The sequence below is a fragment of the Podarcis filfolensis genome (assembly GCF_964270895.1).
Source record: "Podarcis filfolensis genome assembly, chromosome: 12".
NCBI classification, from domain to species: Eukaryota; Metazoa; Chordata; class Lepidosauria; order Squamata; family Lacertidae; genus Podarcis; species Podarcis filfolensis.
Window position 1 is genome coordinate 4,016,462 of NC_139614.1, and position 15,158 is coordinate 4,031,619.

The following is a 15,158-nucleotide window of genomic DNA, read 5'->3' on the forward strand; positions in this document are numbered from 1 at the left end:
CCCCCAACAAAAACCCATGCTATGTGGGAACCAAGAGAGCAGAGAGGAAGTCAGAAGTAACAATAACGCAACTAAGCTCTCAGATACATGTCATATAGTTCTCATGTACAACTGAAATTGAAAAGACTTCAAACTATATGGTGGTGGCTCGCCACCTAAATTTAAAAATAAATGTTAATTTAAATAAATTGCAACTTGTCAAGGAGAATTTGGTGAGGGAAACCTGATCAATTTATCAAAGGATATAAAAATGCCATGGTAGTTTGCATGGCAGTTTCCATCAAAGAAAATTTCCCACCCAACCTTACTATGCTGTAGAAATTGAAGGGAATGACTGAGACATGAAAATCAGAGAGAGGTTCTTCGTTTCCAAAAGCCATTTTCCAACAGCCAGATTTTATGGATCTTTTTTGGCGCTCTCACAGTTTTCTTAAAACCGGGGCTTGTATATCTGTTATGGACTGTTTTGACAAATGTGCACGAAAGAGAATACTGTATATCTTAACAATTAACAACAGCTGTTTTGAGGTAAATTCCACAACTGTGACCAGCAACAATGTGACCTACTTAGGAGGACAGCCACAAAATAGCCACAATGTTTGGTTTTGATTATAAGGTCTGCTTTTCTTCTTCTTGAAGTCAGTTCCATAAAATATGATGCCCTCATGTAATCGAAATGTAATTTGCTGACCTGTTTTACCTCCAGTTTTAAAATTTTAGAGAATGGGGATTAGAGGCAAATAAGGTTGCAAGCCGTAGGAGCAGAGAGTTCACGGGAAATGAAAAAAGGAATAAAATATAAAGCCAGTCCATGCTGGCACATTCCTTCTGAAATCTGTTACAATATTGGAAATGGAATAAAAAACTGAGTTGTTGTTTTTCGTTAAAACCTTCTAATCTTTGAACACAAACACATTAATGGTGTTCTCCCTTAGTTTTTAAAACCCCTGGTCTGTTCCTCTTCTTGCAGAGTTTTAGAAACACACTGTAAAATGTGAAACAAACATGAGGACCGATTAATAAGGGTGTGTGTGTTTGCCTTCCTGGTTTGGCTGTACATAGAACTTCTCCGCAATCCAACAGAATCAGGCCCATGGAGAACAATGGGCACCTAACTCTTCTCTAGTGCATATTACCTGGAGTGTTCATGTTGTGAAAGAGCAGCATAAATTATGAGACAGAGCCTCCATGAAAATCCCCAGTTCTGTGGAGCCCCGTTCTTGCATTTGGGGGGCAGGTCTGTTCCCACCCCCTCCCCAAAACCCATTTTTTAAGGGAGAAAAAACTTGAGTAAAGAAGTTCTCTGGGCAATGGGGCATTGGGTCTATTGTAGCAGACCACCCTGTGGCACAAGCATCTGTAGGCACTTCATTCCAAAAGAAAGAAGAGAGAAAACACAAATTTGCATATACTCAGCCATTGTAGACTTTTTTTATTCGAAACCCCCTCAATACGGTACATGAGGTGAGCCTGGCATTTCAAATCCATTTGTGTTATAAGCATAAACTGCTCTAATTCTCAGGTTTTCCACAAGAAACCCTGGGAATTGAAATGGGCTCTGTGTGAAATACTCTTTTTGCTAGCTAGTCAAGACTGGACAGGTTTATTTACTATCACCTTCTCTTGCTATACAGATGTGAGTGGTCTTTACAGCTGGGCCAATGCTGTATGGGTACTGGCCATAGAAATCACTGTATCTGGACTAGCCCTATGGATAATGGCTTTGCAGTTCAGTTCTGCATTGCTGATCCGCAGGCCCTCTTTGCTCCTTAGCATCAAACAACAGCGCCCTACACAAACACACTCTTACGCGCATTAGTGTAGCCACTGGAATGCCTTCAGAGGTTACGTGTGCCCAACTCTTATCAGCCCATCCAGCATGGCCAACAGTCAGGGATGGTGGGAGTTGTACTCCAAAAACATGGGCTGCCTGGTCTCTGCAGATATATTGTTTTTGTTGTTATTTTATTATATTTATTACCTTCCCTTCACCAGTGGATCCCAGGGCAAGTTACAACAATTTAAAATTCAGTATTAAATACCAATTGGGGTTTAAACACAGAGGTTTGCAGCTGCAGTGTTGGCTTGCTTAAGGAATAAGTCCCATTGATCTTGGTGGGATTTATTTCTGAGTAAGCAAGTTTAGGATCCCACTGCATATTGTTGCATTCCATTTTGCACCTGAGAAAAACTATGCCTGCCTCCCGTTATGACTTGTAGGAATATTGCAAGTTAGTCACTTCTGCAAAAGCAAAGAGAAAGCACAATAACAAAAATGGTTTGCTCAGTATTTTTTAAGAGTAGATTGAAACCTGCCTGTACTAAAATTTGGAAAAGCTATAGGAAAAGGCAAACTGTTCAATAACGGCTATTTATTGCAATAACAAACTTTAGATAAAGAAAAAGAATGGATGGCATGGTGTTTTACAGTAGTTTTATTGATAATCTTGCAGTGTTATGTTCCTCTGTGTGAAGCAATTTCTTTAATCTTGGCTCATGGTCCACTCTTTCATATGTCTCTAGATCTTATTACAAGGGGGAGAGAAAATCAATTGGTTAAATGTGTTTTGAACACCATGCTTGTCATATCACTCATTTGTTTGCAAAGATGGAAAGCTCAGACCATCCAGAATGTCACCTAAAGAATTTCTATCAGTGCCGTTTGGTTGCAGAAACTGATGGATTAACCTCTTTCCCCTCTGAAATTAGTGATCAATGAGCCTCAATGTAGAAATATTCCGGTGGGAAAGCCCTGCTCCCCCTTCCAGTTAAACAACAATAAATGTCTATTAAAGCCCATTATGCATGCTAATACCTGTCATCACTTCATTACTCTACTGTATTTCCCAGAGTATGCTCTAGCCTAAACAGCCATGCTCTGGCAAAATGGTACTGGGAAACCGCTCTCTAGGTCTTGTGATGTAGAAATGAATAGATTGGATCAAAGCCTCTGAAAAATATGATGGAGCATTGCAAGTTTTTTTTTGCCAGTGGCTTACCATCAAAATTAAGATCCAATGGCCTTTTTTAAATTTAATAAATTACTGTAATTTATTTAATTGCCTACAAAAATGTGCACACGTATCATATTTGCAGGAATCAAAGTGCATTGTAATGTCAGTGGTGGGTTTAATGCAAATTTAGAGTCTGCCATCATAATTATTGCTATGATTAAGCACATTAGCTGAAAACATTACTCTGAAATAGGTGAAAGAATTTGAATTCCTGCTAAAGAACAATTCTTGCTCCTGACGATGCACTTTTGTCCAATTGACTACAGCTCATAAAGAGGTGGCGAGAGGAGGTTCGATGCGAATAGGTTACTGTTGCAATAGTTTGCCAATTTAAAAACACCAGGGAAATTTTTAGAAGCCTTTGAGGAACTTCCTTTTCATTCCACATTGCATCCTTTTAATAAAAGGAGGCAGAAATGTCCCCCAAACAGTAATTGTTCACTGTAAGAGTCAGAGGGAAATTGGTAATAATATTCAGTTATTGCAGCCCCTTAGTCCTTGCCTATGTTCCCTGTAAGCAACCATGAATGATTACAGCACGACTTAGCTAAGGTAGCCTCTATGGATGATTGATAGGACATTAATCAAAAGATGCATATCAGCTTCAGAATTTGTTCACAAGCTTTCTTCTAATAGCTGATTTCATGTTCACTGAGCTCTATGCCAGTTTGTTCAATTTATTCTTCAGTGTACAAGCCATTCATCACGGAACACAATGATTTCACACACACACACACACACACACACACACACACACACACACACTCCCTTTCAGAAACCTGAGATTCTGCTCTCCTTGGTTCATTAATATACTATACAAACTCATGCATGCCTATGTTCTATCCTTTTAACCCTCTTGTACTTGTAAAAAAATAGCACTAATATGATTTTAGGGACAAATAGATCCAAATTAAGTCATTTAAAAAACAAACAAATACATACATTACTTTTTTTTTTTTATTTCCCCCAAGGAGGTCAGGGGGCATGCACACCCACCCACACATAGTTTACCCACCTACAACAACACGGTAGAGAGGATCAAATGCAACTGTTGAAAAAGCAAGGAGTAAAATAACAGAGTTGCACAGACAGAGTTGGTTCCCAGCATGTTTTGAGGAATCTCTTTACTAAGGGAAATCTGATGTTTCCTACTAAAATTGTTTGGGACTCCTTTTCTGCTTGTTCCTATCCTGTGAGATGGGTCAGGGAAATGGTGACTTTCGCAAAATTATCCAATGAGCCCCATGACTAAGCAGGGATTTGAACCCAGTTATTCCCCATGCTAGTCACTGCAACACACAGTCTCTCAAGGGGATGTATTTCACAGTGATTCCAGTTTAATAGGAAAATAGGAAACCTGACCATTGCTTTCTATAATACAGCAGCACAGCTACATACAGATGGTATCTGAAGTCTGTCATCACTTGCAATCTTAAATGCTGCGGAACAGGAATGGGGAATCTGTGGCCCTCCAAATATTGTTGGATTCCAGCTATCATCCCCCATCAGCATGGCCAGTGGCCCTGAGTTGCAGGGCAACAACACCTGGAAGGCTACAGGTTCTCCATCCCGGCTACCCTCCTTTGTAGGAGAATACACACTGTATGAAGCAAACCAGGTTATTCTGCATATTTTTCATACCCCAGACATTTGGGCAAGATGGCACCGAGGTAGGACGTGCTTATCAGATGACATTGTTGGGGGAAGGAAGGAGGTCATGCACACAAATGCAAGATTTTAAAAAAGAGGAAAGTATTTTTTATTTAGGGAATATTAATTTGGTCTGGAATAATAAAGTGCCCATAACAGAAAGTGTTCAGGCTTTATTCTTTATTGAGGAAATCATGCATGTCCAGTATATGGAGGGACCATTATTGTATATGGGATGTATGAATAAACCTTGCCTCAAACCATGGACATGAATCCAAAGATAGAGGTCTATTTCTTTTGGATTAATAGAATCAAAAATTCGGTAGAGAAGCAGCAGATAATCTAGCACTCCTTGTTCGACCCACCTTCTCCCAACTTCTGCTGCAGGAATAAGATCCCTTTATTGGTATTTAAGTCCCTTTGATTCTAGTAAGACTCTGAGCTCCGCATGCAGCTGTTGTAGTGGTGAACTGACTTTCTGCCTTGCTCAGGTCCTGCTTCTGTCTCCCAGCCCTAAATGAGTAGCAGCCCATCAAGGCTGAGAGGAGTAGAACTTGCTTGGCTGACTGCATCCTCAGCCAAACATGCTACACTGAAACCCCACAAACGTTCACTGGAACTTGTCCCACTGCATTTAATGAGACTGACATGGTGAAAATTGTGTTTAGGACTGTGACCTTAGTAGAAGAGGGAGAAATGTAATTGTATTCAGTTATCATAGCAGACATTGTGGAGAGAGGAGAGAGAGGAATGGCGTGAATGGAGGGAGGTGAAGGAGCATCAGAGCAATTGGCAGTTGTCCAGTCAATAATTAGTTGCCAAAAATCAGTATTATCCATCAGTATCAAAGCTACATTGTTCTTGATATTGAATAACTTATTTGTGCTTAATACTTGACATATATAGTGTTTTTGTATATATGTTTGCATCTACCAAAAGAGTGTCATTCAGCAGCCAAACTATATTTTGTCATGAAACTAGGTAAACAAATGTCATATTTCAGTTAAAACATCATGATATGCATGAGCCTCTTTCTTGCATGCAAAGATCCTCTCCTCTTCCCTTCTTGGTGCACTGCAGTTAAACCCAGGGAGTTTTTAATTAACTACATTTTCCCTGTTTCGTCCAAACTGGGAAGCTGTGGTTTCATGGGTGGAATCTACACACGTATAAAATAGTGTTCTGAAAATGCTTTTTTTAAAAGGCATCTTTAAAAATACATTGAATTTTCCATAAGGCTCACCGCCGCCATCTAGTGTCACATTGTATATTGCACTTAAAGCACGCTTAAAACGTTTTATTTGCTGCTGTATAGCTGAGTCCATGGTTTGGAACAACTAATGATCCTCAACCATGTTTTGAAGTTGCTAAAATGTCACGTGTCTTTGCTTGATTCTGTGGCTAATTTTACTTACTCCCCTTTCCCTTCCCCACAATGCAGCCCTGCTCTGAGTTTCGCATACCCTCCCACCCCAGTATCCCTTCAACAGATGCATCAACAAATCCTCAGTCGTCAGCAGAGCCTGGGCTCAGCCTTCGGACACAGCCCTCCACTTATCCATCCTGCGCCAACCTTTCCTACGCAGAGGCCTATTCCTGGCATTCCTAGCGTCTTGAATCCTGTCCAGATTAGTTCAGGTCCATCGGAATCCACACAGGTAAGGGAATATAGAAGAGAAGCTTTTGCACGCTGCTAATTTGTTTGGGTCTTTTTTGTAAGCCAACCACATTGTCATGTTAGCGATTAATCACCACAGCCACTGAGCAGATTGGCTAACAAGTACCTTGGGGCAGCAGTATATGCAATCTTTTATTATAAATTACCCAGAGTGTATCATGGTTTCAGATTGATAGAGTGCTTTCCATCCCTTATAAATATTTCAGTTTCTGTGTTTTGGATCTGACAGTTTTAGAATGTTCAAGCAAAGGGTGCAGGAAGCGGTAATAAGCTAAAGTAAAATGAGTACAATTCATATCCCACAGAAGTTAGTGGCAAAACTCCCCCTGCTGATCCTGGTTTGTAAGCAAAGCGGCCATGTACAAGGCGCCTGGCTAACAGGGCAATTTAACTTGTGTATATGAAAACCTCACCCGACTCATCGCTATGGGCATTGCGGTTTGGGAAGTACACAAACCTAATGCACACCTCTAAGACACACACATGCCCACACCTGTATGTCTATATACCTCTCTCTCTCTCTCTCTCTGTGTGTGTACACATACACCCCCCCGAAAGACATGTTATCATCTGATTAAATCATCTGTAGTTTATAAAATTTATGCTATAATAAATTTGTTGGTCTTTAAGGTGCTATGAGACTTGGTTGTTTTTGCTAAAGAGGCAAATATTTCTCCCCTTCTGATAATTGTCCAAATAAATCTGCTCAGAAGGGTCTGCTTGTATCTGTTTGAAATCATGTATTTGTATCTTTTGGGACGTAAATATGTACAGCAGAGCAAACCCACAAGCGAGTCTGCAGTGAGCAGCACAGGTGACCCGATGCATAACAAGCGTTCAAAGATAAAACCAGATGACGACCTCCCCAGCCCAGGTGCAGGAAGCATGCAGGTAAAACAATGAGGGTCCACAAATGCCCTTTTTCTCTTAACTATTCATCATCCACAAATTATTGGCACATTTTGGCTCTGAGGCTATGGCCTCAATGTACATACCGTGTACCTATCCCTAATCCTGGGGTGTTAGGGGAGGAGTGGGGGGGGGCAAAAATCATGCTTCTTCTGGTGTAGCTTGTCCACCTTTGGTCCCCACCCTGCACTCAGCTTTCACCTGTGACTCCTAGAAGCTGTCAGAATGCAACAGCGACCACACCCTGGGAACAGCTAAACCTAGTGAGGGTCGTCAATGGGTCTCAAACCTTGGTGAGTTAGGGACATCCCCTGCATGCAAAAACAAGCTCTGGCAGATGGAGGAGATGAGACCAATAGTGGGTTCAGTGGTCAAGAAGGTGATTTCTGCACATGCTGTAGAGGGAAGTGAGGGTCAGATGGAGCTCATCAACCTGGGAAGGTAGCCCACCTAGGAAAACTCTGATCCTAAACCTCCACTGCCTTGTGGGATATCTTTGGGAGAAGAAAAGGCTGAAGAGTAAACACAAATCCAGAGTGGAGTCCCTAAGGCAGTTGGATGGTGCCTTTCGCACCTCCTTCTGGCAACTCCTGTAGCCAAGCTGCTGTCAAATGTATTTTCCTTTCCTTTCCTTCCTGCTTTTCTTTTGGACCACATCAATGAGGTCGGGGGGGGGGGGCTTGTCGCCTGGGCAGCCCAGCATCTCTATGCACACTGCCCAGGCTTGTGCCCTGGGGAGGTCACCTTGGTGCTGCTAATGCAGCGGTTTGACTTCACCCCGGAGGTGTGCTTCATTGTCTCTCAAGACAGATGTTTGCCATCAACCCCTAACCTGCTTGGCTATGCATAGAATTTCACACATATAAAATTGTTTCTCTGTATAAATTTTTTTAAAAATAATTTTTATTACATTTTCAATTTTTGTAATCACAATATCCATACATACATCAATAAACTCAAACCTCGCTCTTACCAGAGCATCGACCTCCTCTCATCCCTCTTCCTGACTTCCATATATATTTACTTTAATCTTAGCATTTCTATAACCACTTTTTTACCTTCTCTCTTATTTTTATATTTCCCCTTGTTAAATGTAAATCAGTTCCTTATATTGTCATTACAAAACATTTCAACTCAAAGCTACAAACGTTTTCAGATGTTTACAATACTCTTTCATATATAATATAAATTTGCTCCAGTCCTTTTGAAACAGTTCGTCACGCTGATTCCGGATCTTCCCCGTCAGCTTTGCTAACTCAACGTATTTCTCTGTCTAAGAAGAGTTGAATGCTGAAGTTTTAAACCCTGATGCATAGCAGTCCATAATACTAGAATGATATAAAATGACTGCTCTACTTTTGTGTGGCTGCATATGTGGGTACAATCATGAATCACTACAATAAGTCTTCTTGTTTTCATTGTTAGAAAGGAAGGACCAAAAAAATGTATAGGTAAGGGAACTCCAAAGTTGCTCAGTCATGGTAAAATTAACATCTGCTGTGGAAAGGTTGCAGTTTCCAGGTAGTTCAAAGGCCATGACTCAGAGGATGTAATCCATTTTTGACCAGCCACCTGAACACCATGTTGCCTGGCCAACACCTGCATTTTGCTGATGATTGTTGAACACCATTCTTACGGCACCTGTGCCTGAGAGGACTGCTCTGTTTAAAATTGTGGCTTGATTTATAGTCCTCCCAATCAATCAGGCTTGGACTGGTTAACAGCATCTCCATATCCCACTGGTTTCCCAAACAATTCTGTCTTTTGCCATCCTCATTTCACAAGTTGAGAACTTAGGCTTTGCACCCATGACAGACAGGACTTTAGCCAAAAGTCTTAGAAGCAAATGGAAAGTCCATAGGACACAACAGAGCCATATATCTTCGGGTTTTCTCAAAATAGTTAGGGAGCACATGACACAGCTGTGCAGAAATTGTCCATTTCTCATTCTTTGCTCTAAAAGTTTAACTCTGGGCTTTGGGGTTTTGCTGAAAGGCAGTGAATGAGGTTTCCTTCCCACACCCTTCTGGTACTTTTGAAGCTAGGGGATTTTGCCCCTCTTTCTTACACCCTTTCCCTCTTCTCTTCATCCCCACTCCCCCAGGAGCCACCTGAAGGCATGACGTTAGTTAAAGAAGAAGGGGACAAAGACGAAAGCAAGCAGGAGCCTGAAGTGGTCTACGAGACAAACTGCCATTGGGAAGGCTGTTCGCGAGAGTTTGACACACAGGAGCAGCTAGTGCATGTAAGTTAATGGCATTCAGGAGCTGGTTTTGAAAAGTATGTGACCTTTTCTGCAGGGGCAGGTTCTGTGACCCTTTGCTGAGTCAAGTTTCTTTGCAAACAGCATTGCCGACTGGAGAGGAGTTTGAGTTTCTGCGAATAAAGCAAAACTCTGAGCTATAGCGTTTGACCTGTTCAGTCAGCTAAAGCTTAGTGTAAAATTCAATAAAGTCTTCAATAGAGAGTGTAATGGCTCTGATCCTGTAAGCCACAAAATACTATTTTGAATCAGAGGCTTTGATAGTTATTGAGTAATAGTAAGCTGGACATGAGTTATTATTAACCTCTTGCCAAGTTTGATTCCCCTCCCTTTCAAATGGGACTGTAACAATAGAAGGGGGGGACTGAGAAACGCCCCCCCAACCCTAAAGGATTTGTGGTGCATTTTATGTATCAATTTTCTGTTGTGTGTGTAAGCTGAAGTGGATTACTTGGTAGAATAAGAGTACATTGTGTTATTGTTGATCCCTTGGATGAAGGCAAAACCCTATAGCATTAGTGGCAGGAGAGTTAATACTAGCTACTTAAAAGTAAATATGTATTAATGAATCTTATTGTTTCTGCTTTCTTAACATACCTCCTATGATACCTACATTACAAGTGACATCCAAAAGTATGTAAAAGTTGACATTCACACTTGAAAGTTGACAACCCAGGTGTTTCTTTTAAAAAAAATGTTCAAACATAATTTCCCCACTTTAGCCAACTGACACCGTTCACTACTGTGTCTCTGGGTTTTTGAATGCTCAGCAAGCAAGCCATGGAGTATAGGTGATTTCATAGGCATGTCAACATTTTACCAAAAGTCACTGTAACATGCAGTTCATAATCTGAGTTTCCAGGTGAGAGTTACATAAGAACTAAATAAGTGATATTTATCTGGCCACAGGTGTTATTCACTCATTTGTCAAAAGCATTAGGTGAATTTTATATAACATAGAAGCCAAGTAATATAATACTTTTTATCTCAAAAAATGACATTTGTTTACCTGGCTTGCTGGAATGTGTCAGTTTGTTCTGTTTGCATCCTGTACTTTCTTCCAAAGAACTGAAAGCAGCACCTTAGATTCATAGAGATTTATAGACAAGTAAGTTTTTTTTTACAGAGATCTATTTTATTCCATTTGTAACTTTCTTTTCCAAGGTACAAGAGCTCAGTGTGTGGCTAGAGTTGCTGCCATTTTATCCTCCTTGCAGCCCTGTTAGTCTATGAAGGGCAAAGTGCACAACCCTTTCCCTGCCTGCTGCTTCTCTGCTCCAGATTCCTCTTCCAAGTATCTTCCTTTCTTCTACAAATCAGAGAGTCAAGTCCTACATGAGTGTGAGCCTATTAAAGTCAATGCTATTACATCGTGTTTTGTTCACTATAGCACAATCCCAGGATCCACTTTTAACTCAAACATGCATTCGGAGACCTACTTCTTAATGTTCTACTATATATTTGCATGGTGGTTGTGACCCACCTTGGATCAGGCCACGACCCACAAGTCACAGACCAGTGCTGAAGCATATCACATTTATTTATCTGATTGCTGCACTGCCCTTCCATACAGGAGCCCAGGGTAGGGAGGTATAATACCATTTGAACACCATTGCAAAATGTTCCACAAGAACAGTAAATAGCTAAGCACACAAGCATTAAAATGATTACAATTTGGCCCCTGGGACACCTAAAGCCCCAGGTAAATAAATAGGTTTTTAGCTGGCTCTGAAAGACCATCAATGACCAATGGAAACGTATTTCCCCAAGAAGGGAGTGTCAAAGTCTCCTAGAGCAGTCAAACTCACTAGAGCAGTTGTTTTCAAACTGTGTTCCATGGAAGCTCATAAGGCTTTCTTTGAAAGCATGATAATAGCAGACCAACTTATACTCTTCTAGGACGTTCTTTCCGTGGGCCTAATCAGTGGGTGCTTATGGGTGCTTCCCTGGTTTCCCCAATCTCCAAGTGTTCTGCAGCAGGTGACCAAATATATGAAGGTTTCTGCAAGTTTTGAAATCACAGCTTTAGAGTTTGCTGCACCAGCAAATAAGTGGGATGTGCCAACGGCCATCTCAGTGCTGAATACCATGCCAATAGCATATGCTGTGATGTTGTCATTTTTTCCTGCTGTTACCGGAATCTTTCAGTAGCATTTCAGGTAATGCCATAGCTTAGATGTTAAAGGTCACATAGCTGGCAGTGGTCATCCTAGGTGGAAGGAAATGATACTTTTATTCATTGCTGTCTCAAGATTCTTAAACAGCATTAAAAAATGCAGCGTGGAGCCACCAGTTTCCAGTTCATATCCAGACTGTCCCATCCTGTGAGTGGATAAACAAAATAAATATACAGACCAATACAATAATGATCAAACCACTTAGGTAGTTTTTGACGCTGTAGCAATTTTCATTAGTTGGAGCGAATTTTCAAGTTCCATGTGCTGTTTAGAACTGAAATTTCTTAAAATGTTTGTGATGCATGCTCTAACAGGCAGTGTGTTAAACTATTCAGAGGGTCTGCCTTATTTATAGCACCTATCCATCCTTTCCCTCTACCACCACCCCCGCCCCTGCCACCAGCCTCCCTCTCCTTTACAGTTAATAGAAAGATTCATGATTCTTCATGGTTGTCTATCTAGTGTCTGACAGCACTGACTCCCCTTGCTAAAGCAACTCACTATCTATAATTGATATCCTTCTAAGGAATGGGGTGCTGACTGCAATTGAAGGGCTTTGCTGAAAGCTCTTAAATCCTGACAAGTTCTGCCCTTGTTCTGGTTCAGTCACTGAGCTACACTCTTGGAATTCCAGGGTTATTTGAACTTTGTGCAAAAGGGATGCATGTGTTTCACATTAGCAAATCACAAAGTTGGAGAGCAGAACTATGACCTGGACTGCTGGGTTTCCTGCCAGTCTCATTTACAATGCACGGAACCCCTAAAAAGATTACCTACTTATATTACCAGTTGAATTTCTTTCTTTCTTTCTTTCTTTCTTTCTTTCTTTCTTTCTTTCTTTCCTTTTGAGAAAACCCTAACAAAAAGACCTTATTTATTTTTCAAACTTGGTTTGCTGCTGGGCCCTTAATCATTCTACTCTTTAATTAATTTCTTTGCCCACAAGATATTATAATTGGGTTGAGCACGTTAGTTTTAAGTGTGTGATAAATTCACTTCTGCGCCCAGAAGCTAATAAGATGCTGTATATTCCACCCCTTCCCTTAGTCTGCTTTTCGTTGAACCTCAGTTTTGTTTTTTTTCTGCAGCTATCTGTTAGATTATACAAATTACTAGAGATTGGTTAAGTTAGGCATCAAGATAAGTGTTTGTTTAGGAAAATTGCCCCCAGAAGGAAAAAGACTGAAGTTACTGTTATGTGTGAATACAATGGCAGTCAGAAATTTGAAACAGTGCTGTATTTCTTTGCTGTTCCTATGAAGGCTTAGTGATAACTGTTCTTTATTTAAAATACACTTGAAGATACATAATTCAAAGAAATTAGATTTATTTTTCTTGATGTTTTCATATTGATTTTATAGCAGAAAATTCCTTTCTTTGATGAAAGTTTGATTACATAGTAGCAAAGACTAGAAGAGCAATAATTATACATCCAAACTCACAGATTTTAAGGCTTTAATTTTCCAACTTGCCTTCATCAGAGAGACAGAGTGGCCCCAACCCAGCTCTGATTGTCATTTGTTGCATGAAGCTTGTGATTTGGGATGATGAGACACCTTTCTGTCCACATCAGACACATCCACTGTTGGTGTTCATGTGTGTTCTCAAATACGCACGTAAATTCTAAAGTTTGTCATTAGGTTGCCAGCTTAGGACTGTTATTCCAATTAAAGAAACCTTAGCTAATCAGTCGTGAGCTTTAATGAGGTACTTGGTTAATCAATTGATTTAAATTTGAATTTGGGTAAGAGCAATAGTGCTGAAATGAGACATACTTCCTTGTTTTTTAGATGGTGTCCTGTAACAGACATAAGTTTGTAGACAACACTGCTGTTGTGCAAGTAGAACAGACTTTTGCTCAGACAGTGGGACATCTCCTCCCTCCTGCAGCCTTCCGTGCGCCCCCAGAAGCTGTTCCAGGCCAGAGAGCCACCCAACCAGGAGCAGATTTTTTTAGGGTGCATGCTTAGTGGTTTCTAGCGGGGAGAAAAGGAAGAGAAAGTCCTGTTGTGTGAGCAGACATTTGTCCAACTAATGCGACAGCAGCATTGGACACAACCCAACATCTTAGAAGAAGCATTGACTCCTATGTGAGAAAACGTGAGAGTGCTTTAATATGGTGCAGGGTTTTTGATGAGACTGCTTTAAGTTGGTGCAGGTGTTAATACAATATATTTATTGTCAAAAGTTTGCTGCCTGATTAGCTGAGAGCAGGTTTTTGCACCAATTTACCGTACTTTTCCGTGTATAAGACTATGCTTTTTACTCTAAAATAATGTTCAAAATCTGGGCTTGTCTTATACACAGATAGTGCAGACCCCAAATTGGAGTCCCTCCAAATAGGGGGCGTCTTATACATGGGGGCGGAAAAATATGATATATCTTTATGTTAAGTGAGTAATTGCTTAAAGGGTCAACACCCTGCCTAATGCAAGTGTTTCTACTTGATGCAGGTTTCACCTGCTGTCCTCCCTGGACCATTTGCTGGGCATTGCGGAATAGGAGGTGCTTAGTGTCTTTGGTGCATTGGGGTCAAGCGATGGTGTCTGTGAGGGTCAGGGTCTATGGATTCATGACCACTAAGCTCAGCTTTATTGTGAGGAAACTTGTACCAACAGGGCAACATCAACCAACAATACAACAGTGGTGTACTCATTGAATCTTAAGAGTTGGAAGATTCTATGATTCTATGTGGACACCTTGAATTGGGCCCGGAAATGAAGTGGCAACCAAGGCGGCTGTTTTAAAACAATGGGTACATGAGATCTAAATGGAACCCCAGGCAGTAATCAGGCTGCTACATTTTGGACCAACTGAAGGTTCTGTGTCATCTTCAAGGGCAGCCCCACAAAGAGCATGTTGCAGTGATCTGATCTGGAGGTTACCAGAGCATAGATTACAGTGGCCAAATCATCTCTGTCTGAAAGGAGTCATAGCTGGTGAACCACCTGGAGCGGAAAAGGCACCATTCTCTGTCTGAGCCTTTAGTGACAGTTGTTTAGTTTCAGCCTCAGAATCCTTTCAGCCCCAGTTTCAGCCCCAGAATTTTTGTTGTGCTGGTGGGCTGAAAGACACCACTGAGTCCTCTGCATGCATTAAACAGGGAGGAGCTAAAAAACAAATAGCCCATAAGCAAAGGATCTCAACCAATGTTGAATACAATACAGTGGTATCTCGGGTTAAGAACTTAATTTGTTCTGGAGGTCTGTTCTTAACCTGAAACTGTTCTTAACCTGAGGTACCACTTTAGCTAATGGGGCCTCCCGTGCCGCCGCCGCCGCCACACGATTTCTATTCTCATCCTGAAGTAAAGTTCTTAACCTGAGGTACTATATCTGGGTTAGTGGAGTCTGTAACCTGAAGCGTCTGTAACCCAAGGTACCACTGTAATGGAAAGTGCAAAGCTATCCATATTGTACTAGCAGGATTTCCACCTTCTAACCCCATCAAGACTCATGGAAAATAAC

The 15,158-nt window shown here is 41.0% G+C and overlaps 1 protein-coding gene across 2 annotated transcripts in view; it reads left to right on the forward strand.

Moving 5' to 3' along the window:
• The window catches only part of GLI3 (GLI family zinc finger 3), a 245,694-nt gene that overhangs the window by 185,887 nt on the left and 44,649 nt on the right, over positions 1-15,158 (forward strand). Inside the window, exons 9-11 of one of the 2 annotated variants that reach the window (XM_083577565.1) lie at positions 6,106-6,322; positions 7,120-7,233; positions 9,356-9,496. In XM_083577565.1, coding sequence (XP_083433691.1) covers positions 6,106-6,322; positions 7,120-7,233; positions 9,356-9,496 — 472 coding nt within the window. Of the gene's footprint in view, positions 1-6,105; positions 6,323-7,116; positions 7,234-9,355; positions 9,497-15,158 lie in introns of both variants that reach the window. The other variant, XM_083577564.1, reaches the window with a different exon arrangement.